The sequence below is a fragment of the Leucopleurus acutus genome (genome assembly GCF_964270905.1).
Source record: "Leucopleurus acutus genome assembly, chromosome: 2".
NCBI classification, from domain to species: domain Eukaryota; kingdom Metazoa; phylum Chordata; class Mammalia; order Artiodactyla; family Delphinidae; genus Leucopleurus; species Leucopleurus acutus.
The window spans coordinates 14,761,404-14,774,392 of NC_139143.1; the positions used below are offsets into that span (position 1 = coordinate 14,761,404).

The following is a 12,989-nucleotide window of genomic DNA, read 5'->3' on the forward strand; positions in this document are numbered from 1 at the left end:
TAGCCTTCAAGCCCATGTTGCCGTTTCTAATTTCAGCTGTGGCAACTGTCCACATTTTATTCCTGTCCTTTCCTCCACTGTATTTCATTCTTCTCCTTTTTGACTCTCTCAAGTCTTAGCCTTACTTCTCTATTTTCCTGTGAGGGCTGGTCTTTCAAAGTGGTTCCCAGCCCATAAAAGCATTCTTTTTGCTTTAACATAAGGAATCACTTGTTGAAATTTTACCTTTCCTCCATCATCTCTCTCATTTCTCAGAGCTCTTTTTTTCTTTGCCAGAATTTCCAACTATTCTTCTTCTTTTATTTTTAACTTGTTATCTCAAAATCATTCTACATGTTACATGGGGCTAATATTCTGATAAATGAGGGTGTTGGGTTTTGGGGTGGTATGTTTGCTCAATATTTACTTGTTAATTGCTGAAAGGTCCCATATGTATTTGTCTCCAATCATTTTTTTAGCTAACAGAGCAATCCTTCCAAAAATGTGTATATAATTGTGTTGTTCCACTGCTTAAAAAGCTTCACTAACTATCCATTCATTGTGGTATAAAGGTAAACTCTTTAGTGTGGCCTAAAATGCCTTCATAATCAGACCCCCACTCTTTGGCCTCCTCTCCATTACTTTCTCTGTCTTATATGTGCTACATCCGTATCAAGATACTTGCTTTTCAGACCTGCTGGGCTTCCTCCTGCTTCCTGCACTTTGCATGTGTTGCTCTCTCTGCCTGGCCGACCTCCCCTTAAACTGATAGGCTCTAACTTGCCCTTCAGTTCTTTCTTTGGGCACAGTATCCTTCTTGAAGTCTTTCCAGTCTGGGTTAGGTGTCCTTGCAATAGTCTTCCAAAGCATCCTATGCTTACCTCTATCATAGAACTTACCTGCACATCGTTTCTCATATTAGAGGTAATTATGTATTAATTTCCCTATCTCTTCATATTAGCTTCAAATCCTGATGGAATTTCCTACTAGTTTTCAAGTTATTGGTCCTCATGTACTGACTGGTTATTAGTAAGGATTTAATAAATATTTTTGATAAATAAATGATTGTAAGAACAAATGAATTTTGGTCAGCACTGGTGGTTGTAGCTTTTAATTGTCAATTTTAAAAATGGTTGACTTTTCTTCTAAATTGGTCGCAGTGGAATTTGTTTGAGCGTCATTTGAGTGCTTAATTTTTTTTCATGAAAAGTAAAATTTTATTATTTTTCATATTCAATTTATAGTGTTTTCTGGTAGGCAAACCGATCTGAAATATGGATGTTAACATATTTGTTATGAAACATATTTGTTATGAAACATATTTATGAAACATATTTGTTATGAAACATGAAATATGGATGATAACCTGCAACATTATATCAGTGGGTGGAAACAGCTATTCTCTTCTGGAGAGGTCTACTGCAAATATGTCTTAAAAACCCTTCAAAATCTGGACCTTGATTACCAAGGGCAGATAAAAGCAGAGACCTGTCTTAGAAGAAAACCAAGTAATTTTGGGGTTGTTTTTTTTTTAATATTTTTGTTTTGTTTTGTTTTGTTTTGTTTTGCGGTATGCGGGCCTCTCACCATTGTGGCCTCTCCCGTTGCAGAGCACAGGTTCCAGACGTAAGGCCCAGCGGCCATGGCTCACGGGCCCAGCCACTCTGCGGCATGTGGGATCTTCCCGGACTGGGGCACGAACCCGTGTCCCCTGCATCGGCAGGCAGACTCTCAACCACTGCGCCACCAGGGAAGCCCCCAAGTAATTTTTTTTTTTTTTTTTTTTTTTTTCCTGCGGTACGCGGGCCTCTCACTGCTGTGGCCTCTCCCGTTGCGGAGCACAGGCTCTGGACGCGCAGGCTCAGCGGCCATGGCTCACGGGCCCAGCCGCTCCGTGGCATGTGGGATCTTCCCAGACCGGGGCACGAACCCGTGTTCCCTGCATCGGCAGGCGGACTCTCAACCACTGCGCCACCAGGGAAGCCCCCAAGTAATTTTTAAATGAGGGTTCATGACTTAAATCTATAACTGGGAGTGGGAAGAGATTAGTGGTCCAATTGTTTTCTATCCGAGGCTTTTCCTACCTAAAGGCATTCCAATAAATATTTTTTTGTTTGCTTACAGTGTGCTAAATCTAAAAATAAGGTAAAATTAAACAGGGATGTTCTATTCACGTGGATACTTCAATCTGGTAGGAGAGACGAGACAAGTGCCCAGATGCCATGACACATACGTGGTAGAAGTGGTGACTGGCATGGCCGTGTGTCACAGGAGCACAGAGGAGAGAGGGGGCTGGACTCGGGAAGCCTAAACTGAGAACGTGAATTCTGACCTTGGCCTTGAGTGTGATGGTTAAGAAGAACATTTCAGGTGGAAGGAACTGCTTGAGGGAGGTTTGGAGCCCTCAGAAAGGAGCCCTATACCATGTGGAGTCCACTACATCCGCAGCTCCTAAAGGTGACATGATTTGAACCTGACTATTACCACAACAAGTTGCTTTTACAGATCTGACCTTCAGTTTCCTCATCTGTGAAATGATCATACTTACCTGATTGCTTTACGGGTAAATTAAGATAAGCTTTTAAAATGTTTAGCACAAAGCGGGAGTGGCAGAGGGAGGGACTGGGAGTTTGGTTAGCAGATTGAAACCATTATATATAGGATGGATAAACAACAAGGTCCTACTGCATAGCACAGGGAACTATATCCAATCGCCTGTGATAAACCATAATGGAAAAGAATAGTAAAAAATGAATGTATGGATGTATAACTGAATCACTTTTCTGTAAGCAGAAATTAACGCAACATTGTAAATCAACTGTACTTAAAAAAAAAAAAACTGTCTAGCACAGCACTGGAACTAAGTAATACTCAGTAAACTTTATCTCTATTCCTTCCTTCCCTTCCTAACTACTCCCTCTCATCCCAGTATCCTGCTTTACTGTTTTCCTTCTCAAGGTTTGTCATTATCACCCCCCATTGGCTGGGTAAGGCAGAGTGATGAGTCATGATGGAATACAGTGGTTTTATTGTTTATTTGACCTCAGCTGGCTTGAATTATGTCACTTAAATGTATTCCATTTGACTCTAAACAATAGGTGTGTGTACACACACAGTTATACACACACGTCTAATTTTTCAAAAAACAGGACACTTAAGCAGAGACTTAAGTAAGTGGATGAATAATAAAAATTAATAGCTGGCAGAACTATTTTGGAGATGATCCTAAAATTTACAGCATCTTTCACCTGACTTAGCCAAGCCTAAGAATCACTATTTTGGACTAATGCACTAGGGACTAAGACGGGGCTTGGAAATGACTATTTTCAATAACCATGAAGGTTCTTGTTCCCAAGATGATGGCCATCTTGGGGAAACACCAGGCTGCAGGAGAGCACAGTCTCTGGCCCCAGACCCAAGATCAGGAAAGTGATACTGACTTCACTGCGCAGTCTGTCTCCTCCTTGGAATGATGCCGCCAGGTCTTAGTGACCAGACAGGTTTCTACCTCTTTTCTGCTTGGAAGAATAACAACATTCATTCATGACACTTATTGAAAGCCTGCATCCCAACTTTTGAGAAAGAAAAGTAGGCTCATTGCAAATTAACTGGATACACCATTAAAGGCCACATAACGAATTCATTTCTCTGTTCTTCTTCATTCTCTACAGGCTCACTTTAAAATAGAGTACATCCTGGGCTTCCCTGGTGGCGCAGTGGTTGAGAGTCCGCCTGCCGATGCAGGGGACACGGGTTCGTGCCCCGGTCCGGGAAGATCCCACATGCCGCGGAGCGGCTGGGCCCATGAGCCATGGCTGCTGAGCCTGTGCGTCCGGAGCCTGTGCTCCGCAACGGGAGAGGCCACAGCAGTGAGAGGCCCGCGTACCACAAAAAAAAAAAATAAATAAATAAAATAGAGTACATCCTTGTTTAAAGTTCAACTCTGAAAAACTTTAAACTACGAACTTTGACCAGATCCAGATTGTGCCTCTAACTGCCTGGTAACTCTCTGGCTCATAAGTATGATGGAATTAATTGATATGAGGTGAAGGAGGGAGTTGAGGTCAGAGTGAAATAAATCTGCGTTTTCAGCAGCTTTTCACTCCCCCTTCTAAGCCGTGGGCAGGTGGCTCCCTTTCTGTTACCTGTGAAGGAGAGTGTGTTTACACTTCCCATATGAACAGGCTCTTCAGCAGATGAGCACATTTCTTCGACTGACTCCTTCCCGATGGAATTGTGAGATCCTCTTATCACAGTACAAACGTGACTGGTAAAGTTGAAGTCACACCTGCCGCAGTGCGCTGTGGCTTCCATAGACGCCGGGCAGACGGTCCCGCAGACTTTGGTTTCCTAAGTCAAGCGGTAGAGGTGGGGCGGGGGGGAAGGGAATTGAAAACGTTCATTTAGACACGTGTGGCGTAGGTTTTTACGACTCTCAAATGAAATTTTCCTGTGCTGAGTTCATGAATGAACACCTCAAAATTCATAAAAGGAAATGAGGGCAGTGTGTATACTAGAAAGAGCAGTTACTTTGAAATGACACACATCTGGATTCGAAATCCAGTTTTGCAACTTGCTGGTGTTGTGACCTTGAATGAGTCTCTTATCCCCTCAAAGCCTCAGCTTCTTCCGTGAAAGAATGGAAATTCAATTTACTATGCGGGTTTGTTTGAATGACTCAAATGAGATAACGTAAATGCCTTACACTTAGTAGATATGCTATAAATAATAACAAGAGTCGTTATTTTATTATTGTTACTTTGACACTTTCCTAATGGAGTTTTAGACAAAATAAAGAATGTGAAATTTGAGAATCTGCACTTGTGCTCTTGGGAAATTTGGACCAATAAGAAGTATTGTGCACCCAAGTTTTAGAAAATTTAAATATTTCATGAACTGTCATTATAATCATTATTATTTATATCTATAAACTTTTTCTCTGGTGAATCTCTGGACATTTTATAGCTATTGATAAATACTAGTAGGCTCTAATCTCAGAAAATGAAATACTTCATCTTCCCAAATTACAGGAGATATAAATAAGGCAATATTCTTATAAGGCAAAGCTCTACTTCATCTTCCCTTTATATAGGTAGCATAACTTATTTAAAATCATTTTTGTTATTTATAAGTGATCTACATTCAATCTGTCTCTTTACCTAAAATAAGTTAAATTATTTTCCCAACGATGATCAAAGTAAAGCTGCTTCAGAAAAATATAGTTGGATTTCCATTTAAGTATGGTGAATCGAACATGTGCATTTATCGTCATTTCCTCTTAAAGCCCAACCAACTGAAAATAAAGGAATATGGAAAGTCCAACGAAACAGGAAGGGAAGTAACACACGTTTTTGGAAGCTGGGAAGTGGACGGATGTGGCAGAGACAAGGCTATGTGCCCAGGAGTGCCCATTTTTGCCTTTTCTCCCCTGGAACGCTAGATTTTCAAGTCCAGCTACAATAAGAAGAGCCATGTGACTAGAAATGTCTGTGTGACTGTGTACAGGAGAGATGCCTTCTGCATCCAGGGAAGACGCATACATGTGCAATCATCCACTCTCTCCCTTTTTCCACTGTGAAGCCCCACAAGATGGAAGCGACTTGGGTTCCTGAGATGATGCATGGAGGAGATCTGCCAGTCTCACACTGGACTGTCACAAGAAAGGTTTAAAAAAATTCATTCTGTTGACCCATTCCATACATGAGTATGTCTGTTTTCCCCTCAGCATAGTCCAGTGTATTCTGGCAAAAACACAGATTAGTACTTTGAAGTTGGATGTTGTCTTAACAGCAATAACAAAACCCTAAAGTATGTGGCATTGGCTTAGGGTTAAGCAGGCCATGGCAAAGAAATACGTACTGGGCTTTGGGAAGCTGAGGAGGTCTGTTGTGCTATGGCTAAATATTCTGCAAACTCTGCCCTGGGATAACTGTCAAAGCAAGCCAAGTGTTCCTGAGCTCACCACTCTGGGGAAGACATCATAGCTTAGAACGTGAGCAGTATGTGTGCCGTTAGAGCTGCATTTGGCCAAGGATTAGAAAAATAAGAAAAACGTAGAAAATAATCGGTGAAACTAAAAAAAAAAAAAAAAAAATAGAGCGGGTCCACTGGAAGATATAAGCCAGGAGCCAGAGTGGGAAAGCTAAACGCAATTCTGCATATTGCATAGTGAGAATCCCAGCCCTCTTTGCTACTGGATACTCCATATGGCAGCCAGGCATGTATGCCATCCCGATGTAAGATGGAGTATTAAGGATACTTCTTTGAGTATTAAAATAGTACCAATCTTAAACCATAATGGAAAAGAATATGTAAAAGAATATATATACATATATATAAAACTGGATCACTTTGCTGTACAGTAGAAATTAATGCAACATTGTAAATCAACTATACTTCAATAAAATAAATTAAAGAAACTAAAATTTTACAGGCAAAAATAGTACCAAACAAATGAGACAATTCAAAGAATAAAGCAAACAAACAATTAAGAAAAGCAACAATGGAATGAATATTTCCAGAATGATTAAAAAAAAAAAAAAAAGATGGGGCTTCCCTGGTGGCACAGTGGTTGAGAGTCCGCCTGCCGATGCAGGGGACATGGGTTCGTGCCCCGGTCCGGGAAGATCCCACATGCCGCAGAGCAGCTGGGCCCATGAGCCATGGCCGCTGAGCCTGCGTGTCCGGAGCCTGTGCTCCGCAACGGGAGAGGCCATAACAGTGAGAGGCCCGCGTACCGAAAAAAAAAAAAAAAAAAAAAAGATGTTCCACGAATGAAACAAGAATAAGATGATATAAGTAATAATCAGCAAACAAAAAAGCGCACTTAAAAACTAAAAAATCATATGATAGCTAAAAACACCCCCACAACAAATCAATAGAAGGGTGGAAAGATATAGTTAAGGCAATATCTCATCACACTGAAAAAGATGAGGAGTTAATCAATAGGCAAGAAACAAGAAGAAAAAATTAAAACATCAGTTTAGGAAGTCCGACACCAAAGTGATCAGTGAAAACACACAAAAGAAGGGGCGAATTATCAAAGACATAATAAAATAACAGTCCCTGGATTTGAAGGCCATAGACCCCACACTGCAAAAGTCCACAAAAAGTATATCATTATGAATAGTAATAATAATGCTGATAATAACATCTACATAGAGGCACATTGCCATGAAACTTTAGAAAAGCAGAATAAAGAGAACGTCTTAAAAACTGTCATAGGAAAAACAACATGGTTACTACAAAGAAACAGGAATCAGAATAGCAATGAAAACTTAAAAATGCAGAAATGCCTTCAAAATCCTGTGTAGAAATATTTTTTGACCTTGAATTGTATACCTAGCTAAGCTATCAATCCAATGGGAAATAGAATTACAATAATTTCAGACTTCAAGCTCTCAAAACATTTACCTTTCATGCACCTGTATCAAGGGAGATAATTTTTCAAAAGAAGGTGGCAAAAAGGGACAACTGGGGTTCAAACACAGAAAGACCAACACAGAGGAGGAATGAAAGGAATTCCCAAACTGACAGCTTAGGGAAGAAGGGCTGGGACAGCTGTGCAGAAATCCCACAGTGATCCAGTCCAGATTGGAGCAGGAATTGGAAGACTCCAGGAAAGAGGTCTTCAGGAAACAAAATGGAATCTGTGGATTGAACTTTACCTATAACACACTGCGTGATTCAGCATTCAGAAAATCTCCTAATCATAATCATTTAAATATGAATTTTAAATACAACTGTTAATTGGCCTTCATAGAGCCAATTCAAGCCAACTTAAAAGATCATGGTTATATCCTGAACATCCTCCTTATATAATGGAAGCTGTCTCTTCTTGACCAAAATGAGTTGCCTGGGAATCCAATGTGAGGTGGGCAATAATGAAACACATAGTTGTGCGTGATGGTGTCATTTCTGAAACCAACAGGTTTTCTATCTTCATTCTTCAAATATGAGTGCCCCTTTAAGGAGGGTTATTTTATATAGATGCTTCCTAACTCGTTATTTTAAAAGCACGTTCTTGCAACATCACCAGCTCTTTAAGACCAAAAAAACCTAAGTATTTAAGAAAAATATCCTAGTCTAAACTTCTGAAAACACTGGCTTGGAATAAATTTTGGAACATAGTGTCGGATAGATTTCTTTCATAGAACTGACTGAAGTTGTGTTCAAATCAGATCGATTCTTAAAAAATTTTGTAGACAAAACCTTACTATTTTTGTTGGGTGTTTTGTATGGTTATTCACTTCATGAAGTACCTACTCTCTTCAACAATTTTATGTGTAATCTGTTTTTCCTTTCTTTTTTTAATTTTATTGGAGTATGGCTGATTTACAATGTTGTGTTAGTTTCAGGTATACCGCAAGGTGATTCAGTTATGCATATCTTAATATTCATTGCCACAAAGTGCTTGCTGGGGCCTTAAACATCTCAAGACTTATGGTCCATTCGACAGACCATGATGTCCACACAATGATTGTGTAGTTGCCTCACTCAGCAAGAGCTCTTCTATTGTCTGTGACCAAAGCACCGATTTTTAGGCACCTCTTAGTGACAAATTACTACCAAACGTAGTAGGGTGTTTGTTTTTGAAATGCCCATAATCCTTTCCTTAAACTGGTAGGTTTCTAGAGTGCTGGGTCAAGTTTAAGGCTAACAAACACGGCATGGCTGTATGTGGAGCATCTCAACGTACAAACATAAATGATGCACCCACAGGCCTATTCATTTTTGTGGTTGGCTGGCTTTTGCTGATCTTGCACTGTCTTAAGGAATATGATAGAAACACAGTGAAGTGAATCTGCTGTATGTAAGTTCTCTATGAAAGGAAAGCGATGGCCTATGGTAGGGGGGCTAGAGAAAAGAAGCTGAATTTCCCTTCCTCTCCCTCCACAGCAACATGCCGGCTCAGACCTTCTGTCTGCAGTAATCTGAAGTGCCGGTAAAGCTTCCTGAGAACAGCTAATCATTATTAATTCCTTTAGAATTCATTGCAATAACATCAATCATAGCGAACTCATTGGGTATTAATATGGATGTAATGTGAAAATGAATAATGCACACAGGAGTTTTTATATTCCTATTTTAGAAAAATAGTTATGAACAATGTATTTCTCTTTCCATTGTCAAATCAGCCCGAGAGGTTTTCTATCAATTACCTTCATCATCATTCCAGTTGAAATCTTGTCAGAGCAAACATATTTCAAAGGATTATATCCAACTCCATTACAGCATTTCTGGCTCTTTGGAATAAGTTCAGTCTCACAGCATTTTACTGGCACTGGGTCATTCTTTTTAACATGTGCTTTAGATTCTCCACTGGAAGCAGAGCAGCATGTGGTATCTGACATATTCATATAATCCTGCCCACAGCAGAACATCCCTGCAACAATAAAATGTTATATATGAATATGAAATAAAACAAGAGAAGAAGACGGAGGCTGCTATAAAGTTTGGTATAAAAATGTCAGACTCAGGCAGTTCCTGAAATGGTATGAGAGCTCAGGTAGCATTTCCCTACCAAGGTGACTTAAATGTACAGGGAGGGGTCCTTCTGACCAGGAGCACCAGACACTAATTAGGTAAAGAACACACAAGAGGAAGTGTTCTAAAATCATTCAGCAGGGGGCCAAGTTTCTCCTAAGCGCCATGAAAAATGATCTGACTCTGTCATGAGAACTGCCTGCCCATTTTGTGATGATAACATCTTGTTGCAGAAGAAGGGGTAGTTAAACCACAGGAACTCAGAAGAAATCTTTAGAAATTCACAAGGGAGAAGAGGTCACCCAAGCACTCTGGGATAAGAGGCTAGACAGTGGAGGGGTAGCGCCATCCTAGAACTGGAGACTATGCGTAAGCATCTTGTAAGTTTCTGCCTGCCTTTGTCTAAGATACAGATATTTGACTCTTGTGAATCCAGCAGCAACTGTAACCATTCTTTGGTCATGAGATAGATTTGTATTCAGAACCAGTTGAGTGCACTCACGGATCAGGTGAACCATTTGGCCACCATTCTTCAAGCTGCACTAGACCCATCACTGGACGTGGGTAAGAGGTTGGGGCGGTGGCCGAAAGACCTTGCAGGGAAGATCGTTGATCTCCACTTCTCGCTGAAAGACAAGTGTGCCTGAGATACCAAACAGCCTCCTTTCTCCCACCCAATTCAGTGTTAACTGCTTGTGTTCACATCATTTAGATCTTGCCGTAGAAGAGACACAGCAGAAATATAGACATAAAAGGCTGAATAAATAAACAATGTACTAGAGTCAGATTAAGCTAGAAATTAAGATGCCTATACCCCACGTCACAGGGCTATCATAGTAGAATTTATATCCAGTTATATAGCAGCGCAATGTGATGAATGATTTATTTTAATTAGAATTTTGTCTATTTATTATTAGTCCTGACTGATAACATAAAGAACCTCAACTTCAAAGGGCCCTGGGGTCCCGAACTGCTCAATCTGGTCCTGTACAAACACCTACATTATGAAAGACACTCCTAATAACAGACCAATGAGTTTTAAGTGCTTTCCAGTTTATAAAAAAAATCCTTGAAAGTAGACACTGACTCGGCACATGCCTTAAGAAAGATGTTTATCCACACATGACTCCAAAGAACACTCTCACTGATCTTTCCACTTTAAAAACATATCGCTCAATATTAAAAATTTTTTATTTATGATTAATGATATACATTGATCATAACTGCATTTTGACATCATGTTTAAAGGTGATAACGGTTCAAAGTAATTGGTATAAAAGTAAACTCTTGGGCTTCCCTGGTGGCTCAGTGGTTGAGAGTCTGCCTGCCGATGCAGGGGACACGGGTTCGTGCCCCGGTCCGGGAAGATCCCACATGCCGCGGAGCGGCTGGGCCCGTGAGCCACGGCCGCTGAGCCTGCGCGTCCGGGGCCTGTGCTCCGCAACGGGAGAGGCCACAACAGTGAGAGGCCCGCGTACCACAAAAAAAAAAAAGTAAACTGTTTTCTTTGGTGCTTTATTAATAATTTTAGTTGTATTAACATTGCCAGGGAAAGTTCTTTCAAATAGATACACACAGCAGGGCTATCATTGTAGTCTGACTTTTGATTATGATGGGTAAAATTCACACACACACACACTCTCTCTCTCTCTCTCTCTCTCTCACACACACACACACACACACACACACACACACAAAAGAAAAATCCACAGCTTCAAGTTTTATATTGTCTGGGCATTTTTTTTTCTGCTACTTTCTGATCAGACATTTAAATACAACCTTGGATTCTTTGCTGTCATTTTTTTTTTTCTCCAGCAGTTTTCTTAAAATAATTCATGTTTCTATTTTAAAGAGCAATCAAAATCTGCACACTGGCCCTTTAGGGAGCAGAATACAGTCTCCACCTCTACTCCCAAATTACTGTATGGTTTCACCATGCTTTAAGTATAAAATCAAAATGCAGACATTGACCTAATTCCAAACTCCTAATCAGTCATCTGATCGCTCTGAGGGACTTTTGACAGGTCAACTAAAATTTTGATAATGAACTGTTTTTACACTAGAAAAAAAGGATGCCTTCTTTCACAAAGAGCTTCATCTTTGTTTCACTGAATTAAAATTTAAAGCCAAGATTTCACTCACATAACAAGAAGTGACTCCCTTTCTAGTTTCTTTGGTAAACCATTACTTCTTTAATTATTATCAACCTTGTTCCAGCGTGATAAATTGCTAATTACTTAATACCCTAATCAGCGTTCATTCTTTGCACAGATAAACTGTGACAGTGCCATTAATTTAAATAGTAATTTCACTTAATGGCCAGAACGGCACACCAGATTTTTATGCAGCATTTTCTGAAGCCTGCATCCATCACTGCAATATTCTGACATAAAGATGTCTGACGTGCACTAACTCACTTAGGGAGAGCAGATGTTGCCGAGCAGAGCTTGGTAGTAATTCCCATAGTGCATCACTTCAGCATGAATGAGCTGCAAATTCAGAGACAGACAATCTTCTGAAACTGCACTGCAATAACTTTTGACCCTACCTAATTTATCACATGGAGCACTTGACTTTTGACCTGTGACACACAGAAATCACAGTTTTAAATATGCCCAAAGAAAAACAAAACAGGTCATGTATTATTGATGGATTGATCCACACTTCCAGAGGCTCTTCATTAAATTTGTACAAAGGTGGAGATTCTCTTTGAACAAGATGCAGATGTTATTAAAGGGGTAGAGTATGTACCGAACTATCAGATATTTATTTCTGAGATCAAACAGCCTATATTGTCTTTCCAAATAGTGCATATATCCAATGGATAGCTTTCGTCGCATTGGATACAACTGAGAAAAGAGTGAAGGAAAGCATTTTTTGACTCATAACATTATGAATACTTCCAATATGTTACTGACACTTACTTAATGTCCATGGCTGAAAGGAGAGCATTTATAAACATACAGTCCTGATGAATTTCTAAACTGTTAATTCTGTAAAACAAGGGTGCCATTTTTCTAAAAATTATCCAAGAATTATCATGCTTTTGAGTTAAAAATAGGACAGTCATAAAAAACAGAGTCTAGAATATGACAAATCATTGTGGAACTCTGGGATTGACCATGGGGACCACATTTTAAGCCAAGGAATTATATTTCAGGCCTAGAAGAATGTAAAAATAAAAAACAGGTTTGTGATTAGTCATCCTCAGGACAAACAAAGTTGATGGCAGAGCATGAAAGAAAAGAAATGCATCTTGTCTTCACTAGCAGCTGGCTCTATGGCTACCACCACAAAACTGAGACAGGGTAGGGTGAAAATGTTCCCCAGATCGTTGCAATGTATTTTATAGCATTTATACATTACACGTTTCAAAGGGTCATTGTATCATATGGAAATCTTCCTGGGAAATCTTTCAACACACATCTTACACAATGGATTTCTATGATGTATTTTCCTCTCTGCAAAAGTCCCCACATTCCGTCTTATGTAACAGGGATAGTCATTCATTCGACTGATGTCAG

At 39.8% G+C, this 12,989-nt stretch overlaps 1 protein-coding gene across 1 annotated transcript in view; it reads right to left on the reverse strand.

Moving 5' to 3' along the window:
* Positions 1–12,989, reverse strand: part of USH2A (usherin) — a gene marked incomplete at both ends in the record, with an annotated part of 783,425 nt that overhangs the window by 185,336 nt on the left and 585,100 nt on the right. The window contains 2 exons of the mRNA XM_082834448.1: positions 4,125–4,329; positions 9,141–9,364. Of these exons, the coding sequence (XP_082690574.1) occupies positions 4,125–4,329; positions 9,141–9,364 (429 nt within the window). The remainder of the gene's footprint in view (positions 1–4,124; positions 4,330–9,140; positions 9,365–12,989) is intronic.